The 15,237-nt window shown below is 47.2% G+C and overlaps 1 protein-coding gene across 6 annotated transcripts in view; it reads right to left on the minus strand.

Moving 5' to 3' along the window:
* ALS2CL (ALS2 C-terminal like) overlaps window positions 1-15,237 on the minus strand; it is a 96,752-nt gene that overhangs the window by 69,700 nt on the left and 11,815 nt on the right. For all 6 annotated transcript variants that reach the window (XR_008839756.1, XR_008839755.1, XM_056483757.1 and 3 more), the window contains exons 4-13: window positions 13,995-14,060; window positions 13,126-13,291; window positions 11,934-12,062; window positions 10,921-11,040; window positions 9,245-9,321; window positions 8,623-8,689; window positions 7,964-8,160; window positions 2,632-2,697; window positions 1,298-1,396; window positions 154-312 (exon numbers count right to left, since the gene is read on the minus strand). Coding sequence is in view for 4 of the 6 variants with exons in the window: in XM_056483757.1 (XP_056339732.1) it covers window positions 154-312; window positions 1,298-1,396; window positions 2,632-2,697; window positions 7,964-8,160; window positions 8,623-8,689; window positions 9,245-9,321; window positions 10,921-11,040; window positions 11,934-12,062; window positions 13,126-13,291; window positions 13,995-14,060 (1,146 nt within the window). In the remaining 2 variants the exon portion in view is untranslated. The remainder of the gene's footprint in view (window positions 1-153; window positions 313-1,297; window positions 1,397-2,631; window positions 2,698-7,963; window positions 8,161-8,622; window positions 8,690-9,244; window positions 9,322-10,920; window positions 11,041-11,933; window positions 12,063-13,125; window positions 13,292-13,994; window positions 14,061-15,237) is intronic.

The raw sequence follows: 15,237 nt of genomic DNA on the forward strand, positions 1-15,237 counted from the left end.
TTTTTCCTGACACAACTCCCCAGCCTGGATGTCCCACACAAACTGAGCTCCAGGAATGTTTTCCAAGGAATTCAAGCCTTCCATCCCACATCTCCAGGATTTATCCCATCAAACCCAAAGCTGTCCCCCACCTCTGATCCACCCTGTCTTTACCTCTCCTTGTCTTCCCAGACTCCATATCCATTTTTTTTGTCGTTTTCCCACTGTCCTGTGTATTTGAAGGGATGCTCTGCTGAGAAGTTCTCCAGGATCCCGAACCCTTGGCGCACGTTGTCCTTGAAGTAGCCCTTGTAGACCAGGTCACTCCCATACCTGCAGGAAGAGGGATGGAATTCCAGCCTGGGAATATTTGATTTGATTTGGAATATTTCTACTGGAGTAGAAAATCAGGGAAGCAAGTAGATCAGGCTCATCCATCTCAAAATATTCCAAATATTGATCCTTGTTTGCTGTTGGGAATGTGCACCACCCAAACTGGACATTCCAGAGCTTCCCAAATTACCCAAGGACTCAACACATGGGCTTGGAATTGTCCTGGGAGAGGCCTTGACCTCTCACCAGCCTGGGCACAGGGAGCTCTGGTGAATCCAGGCTGGAAAATTGGATCCACAGGGAGGAGTCCAGGCTTGGATCCAGCTGGTTGTGGTGGCCACCAGCCCTTCCCTGGACTGGCCCCTCTGGGAAGAGAAGCTCCAGGTTTAAATACAGAGCAGAAGATCCAGGCTGGAGGCAGGCTGATCCCAGTTGGAATGTTGGGTCTGTCCCTCTTGGCATGGAGAAATCAGGGATAGGGATGAGCAGGAACCAGGGGCAGCCCAGTGTTCCCAGGGACCAAAGCATTTGGGGTGACCTCAGAAAAGAAAATTCCAGGGAAACCTTGGAGTCCCTTGCAGGGCCTGAAGGGGCTCCAGGAGATCTGGAGAGGGGCTGGGGAAAGATGTGGAGGGACAGGACACAGGGAATGGCTTCACTGCCAGAGGGCAGGGATGGATGGGATATTGGGAATTGGGAATTCCTGGCTAGGATGGAATTCCCAGAGAAGTTGTGGCTGTTCCTGGATCCCTGGAATGTCCAAGGCCAGGTTGGACATTGGGGCTTGGAACACCCTGGGATAGTGGGAAGTCTTCCACGGAATGGATGGGAGTGGGATCATCCTTAAGCTCCAAAACAATTCTGGAATTCTAAATGCCCACAAAGCATTTCCAGACCAGGTTCCAAAGATTTCAGGGAGCATTTCCATCTTTAAATCCCTGGAACCACCCCCTTTTCCCTGGAATCCACCCTGGACTTTACTTACTCACAGATTCCATAGCCCTGCATCTTGCCCTGGTGCCAGTGGCACTTGTAGCAGTCGTAGCGGTCCTCGGAGCGCCGCGGGACCAGGCAGATCCCAAACCTGCCAGGGACACAGGGAGAAGGTCAGCACGGAAAAATCCAGCATGGAAAAGGTCAGCGTGGAAAAATCCAGTATGGAAAAGGTCAGCGTGGAAAAATCCAGCGTAGAAAAATCCAGTGTGGAAAAGGTCAGCGTGGAAAAGATCAGCATGGAAAAAGGTCAGCATGGAAAAATCCAGTATGGAAAAGGTCAGCATGGAAAAATCCAGCACGAAAAAATCCAGCATGGAAAAACTGAGCATGGAAAATCCAGCACGGAAAAGGTCAGTATGGAAAAGACCAGCATGGAAAAATCCAGCATGATAAAAAAATCCAGCACGGAAAAGGTCAGCATGGAAAAATCCAGCATGGAAAAGGCCAGAATGGAAAAGGTCAGCATGAAAAATTCCAGCATGAAAAATTCCAGCATGAAAAAATCCAGCATGGAAAAACTGAGCATGGAAAATCCAGCATGGAAAAGGCCAGTATGGAAAAATCCAGAATGGAGAAGGTCAGCATGGACAAGGTCAGCATGGAAAAATCCAGCATGGAAAAGGCCAGTATGGAAAAATTCAGCATGGAAAAAATCCAGCATGGAAAAGGCCAGTATGGAAAAATTCAGTATGGAAAAATCCAGAATGGAAAAGGACAGCACAGAAGAGGTCAGCATGGAAAAATCTAGCATGGAAAAATCCAGCACAGAAAAGGTCAGCATGGAAAAATCCAGCATGGAAAAAAATCCAGCATGGAAAAATCCAGCATGGAAAATGGTGGCTCCATTGTAGTGGATGAAGTTTAAAAACCAATTTGAATTTTGTGGGATCGGGATTTTATTGTAAAAACTCCTCATTTAAGTGAGGTTTTCAAGGGATCTAAAAATAACTTTTAGGAGTAAATTCCCATGGATTTTGGGGATCTGGGATTAGATTCTAGCTGGATGGAAATGTCTGCATGGAAAAATTCAGAATGGCAAATGGCGACTCCTTTGTAGTGGATGAAGTTTAAAAACCAATTTGAATTTCGTGGGATCGTGCTTTTTCTGTAAAAACTCCTAATTTTAGTGATATTTATAAAAGGATCTAAAAATAACTGTAAGACACTTCCTAGGAATAAATCCCACGGGTTTAGGGATCTGGGATCAGATTCCAGCCCCTGGGGGCAGTCACTGTCAATGCCTTCTCTCCAGGTTCCAACCTCTGGAAGGAACCATTCCAGCTGATTTTAAGAGCAGGGAATATCCCGTTTTCCAAGGCTTACCCGTGCTCCAGGCCCTCCTGGAAATCCCCGACGTGGTTGCGTCCATCGCGCCACTTCAGCGTCCCCCTGCAATCCAAGGAATTCTCTCATCACAACATTCCCAGATCCAATATTCCTCAATATTTAGGCCAGCTTAGATGGAGCTTTGAGCCCAGGGCAAGCTGCCCGTGGTAAAGGGCTGGAATTGGATCTTCCCCAAAGTTCTTCCCAACCCAAACCATCCCCAGATTTGATGGCAAAGATCCCAAAAATTCCTCGGAGGACAAAGACACAAAAGGCACCTCCAGGCCTCGGTTTTCAGCAGGAGGATTTAATCCCATCGTGTTTTCCTGCTCTGCAATGAGTGGGAAGAGCCCATTCCATCCCCTAATCCCAAAAGTATTTTGTGGAGGTGCTGGCTCGTGCCTTTAGGAGCTTTCCCGTGATCCAGAGTTAATTACAGGGATTAATCCAACGGGAGTTCCAGCCTGGCACGGCCCCGTGGACACGGCGACACCACAGCTGCAATTCCAGCGGGTCAGGCGCTGGGAAAACACAGAGGAGCATCAGCCCGAGGGATCGTGGATTCCACGGTTTGTGGGGGCTGGAAAAGCGATTCCAGGAGGTGCCAGCAGAGCCAGGAGAGCCGGGAATGGTCCATGATGGAGAAATTCCTGCCTGGCCGTGCCAAGGCCCGCAGCCATTTCCCTCCATCCCTCCCCTGCCCCATCCTCCCGCACCAGGGACAGCCTGGATTCCATCCTCACCCCGGACAATCGGATCCCTGCACATTCCCCAGCCCGACACAACGGAATTCCACAATCCTGGAATGGTTTGGGTGGGAAGGGCCTAAAGGATCATCTCATCCCATGGCAGGGACACCTCCCGCTGTCCCAGGCTGCTCCAAGTGTCCTGGATCCAGGGGCAGCCAGAAATCTCTGGGAATTCCATCCCAGCCCCTGCCCACCCTCCCAGCCAGGAATTCCTTCCCACACTGAGTTTAAAAGGATCTTGAACCTGGAAGAAAAGCTGGGAATTAGGTTGAGGGAATGACAGCAGCCTGGAATATTGGGGATTTGAGGAATTCTGAGCTCTTTTTGGAGGTGGAGGCCCAAAGCTTTGGAATCCCTGTGGGAATGTTGGAATATTTTTCCTGTGGGCTGATGCTGAGTTTATCTGCTTTGCCTCAAAACCCCAACTGGAACCATTCAAAATCATGGAATCCTGGAATTTTTGGGGGTTGGATGGGATCCTAAAGAACATCCAGTTCCAACCCCATGCCAGGGACACCTCCCACTGTCCCAGGCTGTTCTGAATGTCCAGCTTGGCCTCAAATACCTCCAGGGATCCAGGGGCAGCCACAGCTCCTCTGGGAATTCCATCCCAGCCCCTCCCCACCCTCCCAGCCAGGAATTGCATCCCAATGTTTCATCCAAACATCCTCTGGGTCTGTCTGACAGGAGATGGTGCAACACCAAAACCATGACGGGGTTGTTTGACTTTCACCAAGGCTGTTGTTTCAAACACCTCCACGAGAGTGGCTCTTTTCCAGGTTTTCCAGAGGATTGCTCTGGAACTGTTGGAAATTTCAATTTTTTTAATGAATTTCCTTTGGCTTTGTGCAGGGGAATGGAAAAAGGGAGCAGCCAAAGGGGATGAGGGAACAGCTGGAGCTGGGTCAGGCTTAGGTTGGATTTTAGGGAAAAGTTCTTCCCCCAGAGGGTGCTGGGCACTGGATATTCCCCAGGGAATGGGCACATTCCCAAGGCTGCTCCAGGGTGGGGTTGTTGGGATGTCTGTGCAGGGCTTGGAGTTGGACCTGATCCCTGTGAGCCCTTCCCACTCAGGATATCCCATAATGCCACGTCTGCTCCAGGCACGGGGATGTTTAAGGCACATCTGAGTGGGAGTCTGGCCTTCCCCCACCCCAGGTCACCTGGAATTCCAGGAGAGCCAGTGGACAACACCAGAGAACCCAAATTCCCACTCCCACAGCTCTCCTCCCTCAGAAATCCCAGAGCTGCCACCGAGGCCAGGATGCTGCTCTGGAACCTCTCAGCAACAAAATCCCAGCAACAGGAATTCCAGGAGTGGGAAGGGAACTCAAATCCAAGGAATTGAACATGTGAAGTCCCTTAATTCTGCCACAAATTTCCTGGCATGCCTGACCCAAGTCACTCCATGGGAGGTAGGAGAGGTTTGGATTAATCCAGATTTTCCAGTCCTAAGGTAGGAGAGGACAAAAACCAGGAGATGGTTTTGATGGAGTGAAGGTGGGAATGATCCAAAGGTCTCCTGCCCTAAATGCTCCTTTAACTCCTCCATGGAATATTCAGGATTCAGTTTTGGATTTGGGGCTGGAACTGGGTTCAAATCCCTTCCAAGCCATTTCTGTTCTGGATTCTTTCACTATTCTAAGGCTCTCTCCATCATTTTTGCTTTCAGACCTAACTGTGTCAAACTCATGGATAAGAAAATTTCCAAATGTTTTGGTGCCTGAGGACCTTGGTCATATTTCAGGCCTCTTCCCAAAAAAACCCCAGACTCTTCTTTATCCCATATCCAAAAAATTCTGGTTGGGATCTTTGATTTACAGACATTCCCTCACTTAAACTCAGATTTACTGAACAGCTCCCATGTTCTCATTTGAGCTCCTGTTGTATTTAAGCTTTCCTTAATTCCTGGAATAAAAGTTTGGATGATTCAAGTTTGGATAAAGTCCAAAGAGGTTTTGATAGCAGAGAATAAAATTGTTCTCCACAAAAGGTTTTTAGTGGGGATTTTCTGCCTCATGAGGGTGAGATTTTCATACCTCAAGGCTGAGATCTTGATTTTAGGCCAAGCCTAAATCCAAAGTAGAGGCTCAGCGTGATCAACACCACATTTTTAGGGCAGCCTTTAGGATTTAATCCATAAACCATGGATGAGATATCCACAATAAATCCCAAATTTTAGGACTCAGGCTTTGCTAAACTTGCCCTCAAGGCCAGAATTCCCTCTGGGAATGAGTGAGGCACGAATTAGAGCACCAGAGCCTGGATTCACCTCCACAACCTCATGAAGAATCAAATTCTGGCATTAGCCCTACCCTGGAAGTGCCCAAAAAAGGAGCAGAGGTGGTTCAGTGACCTTGGAGATCTTTCCCAACCTTCATGGAAATTCCAAACCAGCACTTCCAACTTCATTCCCACTTGGAAAAGTGGCCTAAATGGTTTCCTACTTGCCATGGGGCTTCTTCCAGAGCCCTCACAGGTGGCCCTCAGAGCCTGACCAGAAAAGGAGCAGCCCCTTCATGAGTGACCTGGAGAAGTTTGGGTTGACCTTGGAGATCTTTCCCAACCTTCATGGAAACACCAAACCAGCACTTCCAGCCTTATTCCTACTTGGAAAAGGCGCCCAAAAAGTTCCTTATTTGCCATGAGGCTTCCCACATTGCCACTGTTCATTATGTGGTTGAGTGACCAGAAGTTTGGGTTGATCTTGGAGATCTTTCCCAACCTTCAGGGAAATTCCAAGCCAGCACTTCCAACCTTATTCCTACTTGGAAAAGTGGCCCAAAAAGTTCCTTACTTGCCATGGGGCTTCCCACAGAGCCACTCAGTCATGATGGGGATGAGTGACCTGGAGAAGTTTGGGTTGACCTTGGAGATCTTTCCCAACTTTCATGGAAACACCAAACCAGCATTTCCAACCTCATTCCCACTTGGAAAAGGGGCCCAGAATGCTCCTTATTTGCCATGAGGCTTCCCACATTGCCACTGTTCATTATGTGGTTGAGTGACCTGGAGAAGTTTGGGTTGATCTTGGAGATCTTTCCCAACCTTCACGGAAATTCCAAGCCAGCACCTCCAACCTCATTCCTACTTGGAAAAGGGGCCCAAAGGGTTCCTTACTTGCCATGGGGTTTCCCCCAGAGCCACTTGTTCATGATTTGGTTTAGTGACCCGAAGAAGTTTGGGTTGAACTTGGAGATCTTTCCGCATCTTTACGGAAACGCCAAACCAGGACTTCCAACCTCATTCCTACTTGGAAAAGGGGCACAAAAGGCCCTTCCAACCTCACTGCTACTTGAAAAGTGGGTCAGAAGGTTTCTAACTTGCCATGGGGCTTCCTCCAGTACCACTCATTCAAGATTTGGCTGAGTGACCTGGAGAAGTTTGGGTTGATCTTGGAGACCTTTCCCAACCTTCACGAAAATTCCAAGCCAGCATCTCCAACCTTATTCCCAATTGGAAAAGGGGCCCAAAGGGTTCCTTACTTGCCATGGGGCTTCCCACAGAACCACTTGTTCATGATTTAGTTTAGTGACCTGGAGAAGTTTGGCTTGACCTTGGGAGATCTTTCCCCATCTTTACAGAAACGCCAAACCAGGACTTCCAGCCTTATTCCCACTTGGAAAAGGGGCACAAAAGGTTCTTTACTTGTCATGGGACTTCCACCAGTGCCACTGTTCATTATGTGGTTGAGTGACCTGGAGAAGTTTGGCTTGACCTTGGAGATCTTTCCCAACCCTCATGGAAACACCAAACCAGCACTTCCAACCTTATACCCACTTGGAAAAGGGATTCAAAAGGCACTTCCAACCTCATTCCTACTTGGAAAAGGGGCCCAAAAAGTTCCTTACTTGCCATGGGGCTTCCTCCAGAGTCACTTGTTCATGATTTGGTTGAGTGACCTGGAGAAGTTTGGGTTGACCTTGGAGATTTTTCCCAACCTTCACAGAAATTCCAAGCCAGCATCTCCAACCTTATTCCCACTTGGAAAAGGGGCCCAAAAAGTTCCTTATTTGCCATGAGGCTTCCACCAGTGCCACTGTTCATTATGTGGTTGAGTGACCTGGAGAAGTTTGGGTTGACCTTGGAGATCTTTCCCAACCTTTACGGAAATTCCAAGCCAGCACTTCCAACCTCATTCCCGCTTGGAAAAGGGGCCCAAAAGGCACTTCCAACCTTATTCTTACTTGGAAAAGTGGCCCAAAAAGTTCCTTACTTGCCATGAGGTTTCCACCAGTGCCACTGTTCATTATGTGGTTGAGTGACCTGGAGAAGTTTGGGTTGACCTTGGAGATCTTTCCCAACCCTCATGGAAACACCAAACCAGCACTTCCAACCTTATACCCACTTGGAAAAGGGATCCAAAAGGCACTTCCAACCTCATTCCTACTTGGAAAAGGGGCCCAAAAAGTTCCTTACTTGCCATGGGGCTTCCTCCAGAGTCACTTGTTCATGATTTGGTTTAGTGACCTGGAGAAGTTTGGGTTGACCTTGGACATCTTTCCCCATCTTTACGAAAACACCAAAGCAGCACTTCCAACCTCATTCCCACTTGGAAAAGGGGCCCAGAAGTTCCTTACTTGCCATGGGGCTTCCCCCAGAGCCACTCTCCCTCGTAGGTGGCCCCCCGGAGCCGCCCCTCGGTGCGGAACACGTAGGTGAAGAAGCGGCGGCTCGGCGCCTCGCTGCCCTCCCCGCTGCGGCCCCAGAGAGGAAAATCCCGCTTCCCGTTCAGGGCCTGGCGCACAGCCTGCTCCAGCTTCCACCTCCACACGGCCTGCGGGCACGGAAAACCGGGAATCAGCCCCCAGCCCGGGGAAATCAACTGGAGACAGCCCCAGGAGAGCAGCGAGGAGCCGCTGGGTTCCCATCAGAGCCCATCTGCAGCTTCAGCTCTCCTGGAGGGTGGATGTTGGACTAAGACACAGCAGATGTGAGGGAGGAATTCCCACTTGGGTGTTAAAAAGCTGGAAAAATTTCTGCTTGGATATTTAAAAAAAAAAATAAATTCAAGTTGATTTGAAAAAGAGAAACTTCAGGAAAAGCAGGAAGAAACGGATGGTTCCCACCAACATTCCTCACCCGCCATCAACTCTGAGCCACCTCTGGCCAGGATTTTTTTTTTGAAAAGGGGTCAAAAATCCAGGATTTTCTTAGAAAAGGAGTGAAAAATACCAACCCAACCCCAGCCTGGATTGCTATCCTGCTTTAAATAATAAAGAGGTGGGAAAATCCTGACCTTCATCTGGGGGTCCTTGGCGGAGAGGACGAACGTCTCTTCCGGGGTTGTGATGCGCAGGTTGTACCTGGGAGGACAAAAAAAGAATGGAAAACACAATTCCCAATCCATCAGATCTTCCCATCCCCCTTCTGGTGCTTTTCCAGGTGGTTTTTCTGGAGAGATCTCAAGTTTGCCAGGGCTGGATTAAATAATTTTGGGATTCATTGGCAATGAATGGGATGAGAGGGAATGGCCTCAAGTTGTGCCAAGGGAGGGTCAGGTTGGACTTCAGCAGGAATTTTTTCATGGAAAACATGGAAAGCATTGGAATTGCCCACAGAGATTTGGAGTCTCCATCCCTGGAGGTGTCTGAGGAATTCTGGGCTGGGAGCAAGGTGGGGATGGGACACAGGTTGGATTTGATGATCCCAGAGAACCTCAAAAATTCTGGGATTTCAATCCGGCAGCAAATTCCAAGCTTTTGAGACCCCATTATCCATAACCCAATCCCACTGCTCAGAAAGGAGATGGATCAAAAGCTTTGGATCATTTTCCCATCAACCTGAACGTTTTTATTCTTTTCTTTTTATGTTTTTTTTACGTTTTTTTTTTTAGCTCCCAGTGGGAAATTCTTACTCACAATCCTGGAGCTGATTTCTCTCCACAGTTTTCATCCACCCACACCAGCTTGAGATCAAAACTCTGGAAGCTGTTTCCCTGGAAAAAAAATGGTTCTGTTATTGCTGGAAACATCCATGGAATGGCAGAGCTGGACTGGCAGCACAAATTCCCAATTTTTTCGTCCATCCATCCTACATTGGGATGAGAGACGTTGGAGATGGAAAAACTACAGGAGAAGTTGGGAAGTTCTTGTCTGAACACTCCTAAAGCTCTTCCAAAATTCCATGGCCACATCCAGGAGTAGAACCTTCCACGTGACCTTGATCCCCACAGGAATTCCTTCCCTATCCCACGGCAACATTCCCAAATCATTCCAGCCAATATTCCCAGAGTTTTGTGGCTGCCCCATCCCTGGAAGTATCCAAGGAAAGGTTGGACAGGGCTTGGAGCAACCTGGGATGGTGGGAACCATGGAATGGGGTGGGAATGGATCATATTTAAGTTCCCTTTCCACCAAATCCATTCCTGAATTTATTTAGGATTTGGACTTCAGGTGGCACCACCAAAAATATCCCAGAAATCCCAAATTTAAAGAGTCACTTTTGGGATCAGCAGCACCCAAACAGAACAAATTCCAATGGTTGGAATAAAAGGAAACCTGAAATTTTCCACCTCCTTTCCCTGCCTCACATCCAGGTTTTCACATGGAGCTGCTGCCTGGCAGGATGGAGTTTTCCAAGGAACTCCCCAGTGTTTTCCCAGATTTGGGAAACCAGACAAAGAATGGATATCAAGATTCCCAACCAGGTCAATCCCAATCCAGTTGGAATTCCCAAACCTCCATAAAGTTCAGCAGCAGCAGGTGAGACACAGATGGGAATCATGGATTGAACATGGAGATAATTCCATGGATTTTCTGATCCCGTGTTCCCATCCCAGCCACCGGTGTGAGGCCGTGATCCAACTCATCCAAAACAGGGCAGATAAACCACATTCCATGGCACAGGTGGCTCTTCCCAGAGTTTTTAGGGAATTCTATCAGCAGGATGAGAATTCCAAAGTGTCCAGGTGGAGCAGGGAATCTCCACCCCATTCCCAAGGCTGGATCCTCACCATTCCCAAGGCAGATCAGCTGGAGCAATCCAAGCTGCAATTCTCTCATGGGAACACATCCCCAAACGCCAAAATTCCCAAAATAGCCCCAAAACCTCCTCCAACATCTACAGCTGTGCCACAAACATGGAAAATACTGTTTATCCCAACAAAACCTTGTTTATCCCAACAAAACCTTGTTTATCCCAATAAAATCAATGTGTGGGAGCCCATGGAATCTCATCATTGATCCATCAGATCCCTTGGAATAACCAAGGGCTACAATTCCCTGTAGAAAAGGGTTTGGATCACTCAAAAGGTGCCTGTGGTGGTTGGATAAACCACATTTCCTGGGAAAATCTTCTGTGGATCTCCTCTACTCCTTCCCAGATTTTCCTTTATTTTCCACACACGGATGGATCCGAGATAAAGTTTTCCCAACTCTTCCCAACAACCAAACTCTGTCGCATTTTCAACAACAAAAAAATGGGAATTTTCCTGCCATTCCTCTGGGAATTCCTGTCATTTCTGCCATTCCCCTGGAGTTTCAGTGTTGTTTATCCGTGTTCCCTCCCCATTTCCTCCGGAGGATCCCGGACTGACCTGGATGAGCACCAGGACGTCGTCGAAGAGCAGGAGCCGCTCGGAGCGGGCGCTGCCAGAGGAGATGGGCAGGTTCCTGCTGTCCTCCAGGAGCCTCCTCTCAGGGACACACAGCACGTCCTGGAAAAAGCCAGGATTGGGAGAGCACATGGAATTCCAGGCAGGAATCCCTGCAGGGAGCAGCTGACTTCTGGTTCCAGTGACAGTGACGCATTTGGGACACAAATTCCTCCTTGAGCCTCCAGGGAGTTTCTCCAACTTTTCCACTTTCTCCACCCAGCTCTGCTCTGTTGAATTCCAGCCTCAAATCCTTAATCCGTATCAATTACACATCAAATTCCAGATCCATGCCGAATTCCCCATCCATATCAAATTCCCCATCCACTTCATATTCCCAATCAAAATCAAATTCCCTCTGACTTGGGGTTCCAGTGACAGTGACACACTTGGGACACAACATTAAAACCCCCAAGGATTTTCTCCAATTCTTCCACCCAGCTCTGCTCCATGGAATTCCAGCCTCAAATCCTTAATCCATATCAAATCCGTATAAAATTCCTGATCCATATCAAACTCACAATCCATATCAAATTCCCTCTAGCTCAGGATTCCAGTGACAGTGACAGGCTTGGGAAACAAATTCTTCTTTAAACCCCCAGGGAGTTTCTCCAACTTTTCCACTTTTTCCACTCAACCCTGCTCTGTTGAATTCCAACCTCAAATTCCCAATCCAAATCAAATTCCCTTTCACTCGGGGTTCCAGTGACAGTGACACACTTGAGACACAAATTCCTCTTTGAGCCCCCAAAATATCAAATTCCTGACCCACTTCAGGTTTCTTATCCTTATCAAATTCCTCATCCACAGCAAATTCCCAACCCGTACCAAATTCCTTACCCTCATCAAATTCTCAATCCATATCAAATTCCTAATCCTTATCAAATTCCCAATCCATCCCAAATTCCCGATTCATCCCAAATTCCTGATCCATCCCCAGTTCCCTCTGGACTCACGGTGAATTTGTAGCCCAAGGATTTCCAGAGCTCCTTGGTAAAGCAGGCTTCATCCAGGACCTGGCTGATGAAAGATTCCAGCTTCCCGAATTCCCGGATGACAGCAGCCACCACATCCTGCTCAGATCCCTGGAAAAAGACAGAAAAGCTTCAGGAACGCTTCACATTTGGGTCAAGAGAGGTCCAGGCTGGATTTTCAGGAATATTTAGCATCATGTCCCTCCTGGAATGAGGAAGATCCAGGGTGGATTTTAGGGAATATTTATCAATGTCCAGGTTGGATTTTGGGGAATATTTAACAAAAGAGATCCAGGATGGATTTTAGGAAATATTTAGCAGTGTGTCTATTCTGGAACAAAGGAGTTCCAGGCTGGATTTTCAGGAATATTTATCAATGTCCAGGTTGGATTTTAGGGAATATTTAGCAAAGGAGCTCCAGGCTGGATTTTAGGGAACATTAATCAATGTCCAGGCTGGATTTTCAGGAATATTTAGCATCGTGTCCCTCCTGGAATGAGGAAGATCCAGGGTGGATTTTAGGGAATATTTATCAATGTCCAGGTTGGATTTTGGGGAATATTTAACAAAAGAGATCCAGGATGGATTTTAGGAAATATTTAGCAATGTGTCTATTCTGGAACAAAGGAGTTCCAGGCTGGATTTTCAGGAGTATTTATCAATGTCCAGGCTGGATTTTAGGGAATATTTAGCAATGGAGGTCCAGGCTGGATTTTAGGGAACATTAATCAATGTCCAGGCTGGATTTTCAGGAATATTTAGTAACATGTCCATAAGAGAGATCCAGGCTGGATTTTTGGGAATATTTATCAATGTCCAGGTTAGATTTTAGGGAATATGTATCAATGTCCAGACTGGATTTTCATGAATATTTAGCAACATGTCCATCCTGGCCTGAACGAGTTCCAGGCAGGACTTTAGGGAATATTTATCAATGTCCAGGCTGGATTTTCAGGGAATATTTAGCAAAGGAGATCCAGATTGAACTTTAGGGAGTATTTATCAATGTCCAGGCTGGATTTTTGGGAATATTCAGCATAGGAGATCCAGGTTGTATTTTAGGGAATATTTAGCGACGCGTCCATCCTGAGCTTGGTGATATCCAGATGGGATTTTAGGGAATATTTCTTCCCACAAAACCGACCAAAAAGAGCCACTCCAGGGGAATTCCCACCTCCTGGAGCTGCCCCTGGAGCTGGGACAGGAGCTGGAGGTAGCTCTGGATGTGATCCCGGAAGGGTTTGTGGAGGGCGGCGTGCAGGGCGGGCGCCAGGGAGCTCTCCGAGGTGAAATCCCGCAGGAATTCCTTCAGCACCACCTTGTGGAGCTTCCAGGCCTCACTGGAAAATTGGGAATTATGAGAAAATGCCATTAACAATCCCAGAATTCCCACTCCTCTGTTTTCCAAACTTTCTGTGTAATGGGGATGGAAAAATCCATGAAAAAAATCAAGGAATGTGCTCCTTATAAATTCAAATTTTCAGTTGTTGCTTCCATAAAAATCTGGGATTAGTGGGAATTTCCAGATACCAACCCCTTCCCTAAACCCCTAAATCCCAAGTTTCCAACTCCAGAAGGAGCTGCCTGTGGATGGAAAGAGGGAATCCCTGGAATTGTCCAAGGTTGGCCAGGGTTTGGAGCAGCCTGGGATAGCGGGAGCCATGGAAAACCAGGGAATAACGTGCTTGGGAATGTGCTCCTTATAAATCCATGTTTTCATTCCCTGCCTCCATAAAAATCTGGGAGAAGTGGCAATTCCCAGCCAGATTCCTCTCTCCAATTCCATCTTTTCCCTAGGTCCCCAAATCCCAAGTTTCCAACTCCAGAAAGAGTTTGGAACCAGGAAAATCCAATCCTGGAATTGTCCAAGGTTGGCCAAGGCTTGGAGCAACCTGGGAGCTGTCCCAGTATGGAATGAGAGGATTTTTGGAGGGTTTTTTCCAAACCATTCCAGAATTCTGGGATTCTTTGGTGCTCGGAGCTGCTCGATGTCCCCATATCCCAAGGATTCCCAAGATTCCCAAGGATTTTCCAGCTGCTGACCTCTTGCTCTTGGTGGCCTGCTCGAAGCCCTGGACCACGACAAAGTTGGCGAAGGTGACGAAATACCTGGAAAAAAATTCCAAGGATACACGAGAGGAGCTTGAGAGAGAAATTTGGGATGAGTTTACAGATCCCAAATTGTTGGGAAGTTCCTTTAATCCACAAAAGCACCTCTGGAAAAATGCAGGTCGGGATATTTGATGGGTTGGGATCAAAGGTTGGACTGGATCTTGGAATTCCTTCCCAGTCTCAATTCCAGACTTGGACAAGGCAGACTTGGTAAGACCAGGATCCATTTCCATCAGATTCTATGGAATGAAATTCCTCCCTGCAATTTCAGAGCTGTTCATTCACGGACTCCTCACCACAGAATTCCCATCAGAATTGAGAAAATTTGGGAATTCTGGGATATAAACGGTGGAGCTGTCACACTCCAGCTCTGAGCTTTATTTTTCCAAGGAAAACTCATAATTTTCTTTTTCCATTTCATATTTGCCAAGATTTTCTTCCAAGAGCTGCATTTTCCAGGACCAAAAATTCCAAGCAAATCCTACATTTTCTCCCAGCAAATTTTCCCAGCAAATCCCAATTTCCCATGCAAATCCCACATTCCCCATGCAAATCCCACATTCCCCATGCAACCCCCACAATTTCCATGCAAATCCCGCAATTTCCATGCAAATCCCACATTAAACTACATTAAACATTAAAAGTTGGAATAAAATCTCAGGATAAAATCCTCTGGAACAATCCCAGTTGGAAAACCCAAACTGGAAAACCCAAACTGGAAAACCCAAACTGGAAAACCCAAACTGGAAAATCCCAGATAGAAAATCCAAACTGGAAAATCCAAACTGGAAAACCCAAAGTGGAAAACCCAAAGTGGAAAATCCAAACTGGAAAATCCCAGATGGAAAATCCCAGATGGAAAATCCAAAGTGGAAAATCCAAAGTGGAACACCCGAACAGGAAAATCCAAACTGGAAAAGCTTTGCCCACTTTTACGGAGAATAAAAAACCAGGAATTGAAGATTATTTTGGATCTTCAGTTCTCCATAAACTTTTATTCCCACTGGGATCTCAGATCCCAACCCAAAAGCACAAAATCATGGAAAATCCACATCCAATGCACTTTTCCAAGGACATTTCCCCTCTGTGGCCTCTCATCCCACTTTCCCCCGATATTCCCACTCCCCTCTTCGGAATTATCCCAATGGGATCGCTCCAATCCCAAATATTCCAG

This window comes from Oenanthe melanoleuca, chromosome 2 (assembly GCF_029582105.1).
Source record: "Oenanthe melanoleuca isolate GR-GAL-2019-014 chromosome 2, OMel1.0, whole genome shotgun sequence".
In the NCBI taxonomy this organism is placed as follows: domain Eukaryota; kingdom Metazoa; phylum Chordata; class Aves; order Passeriformes; family Muscicapidae; genus Oenanthe; species Oenanthe melanoleuca.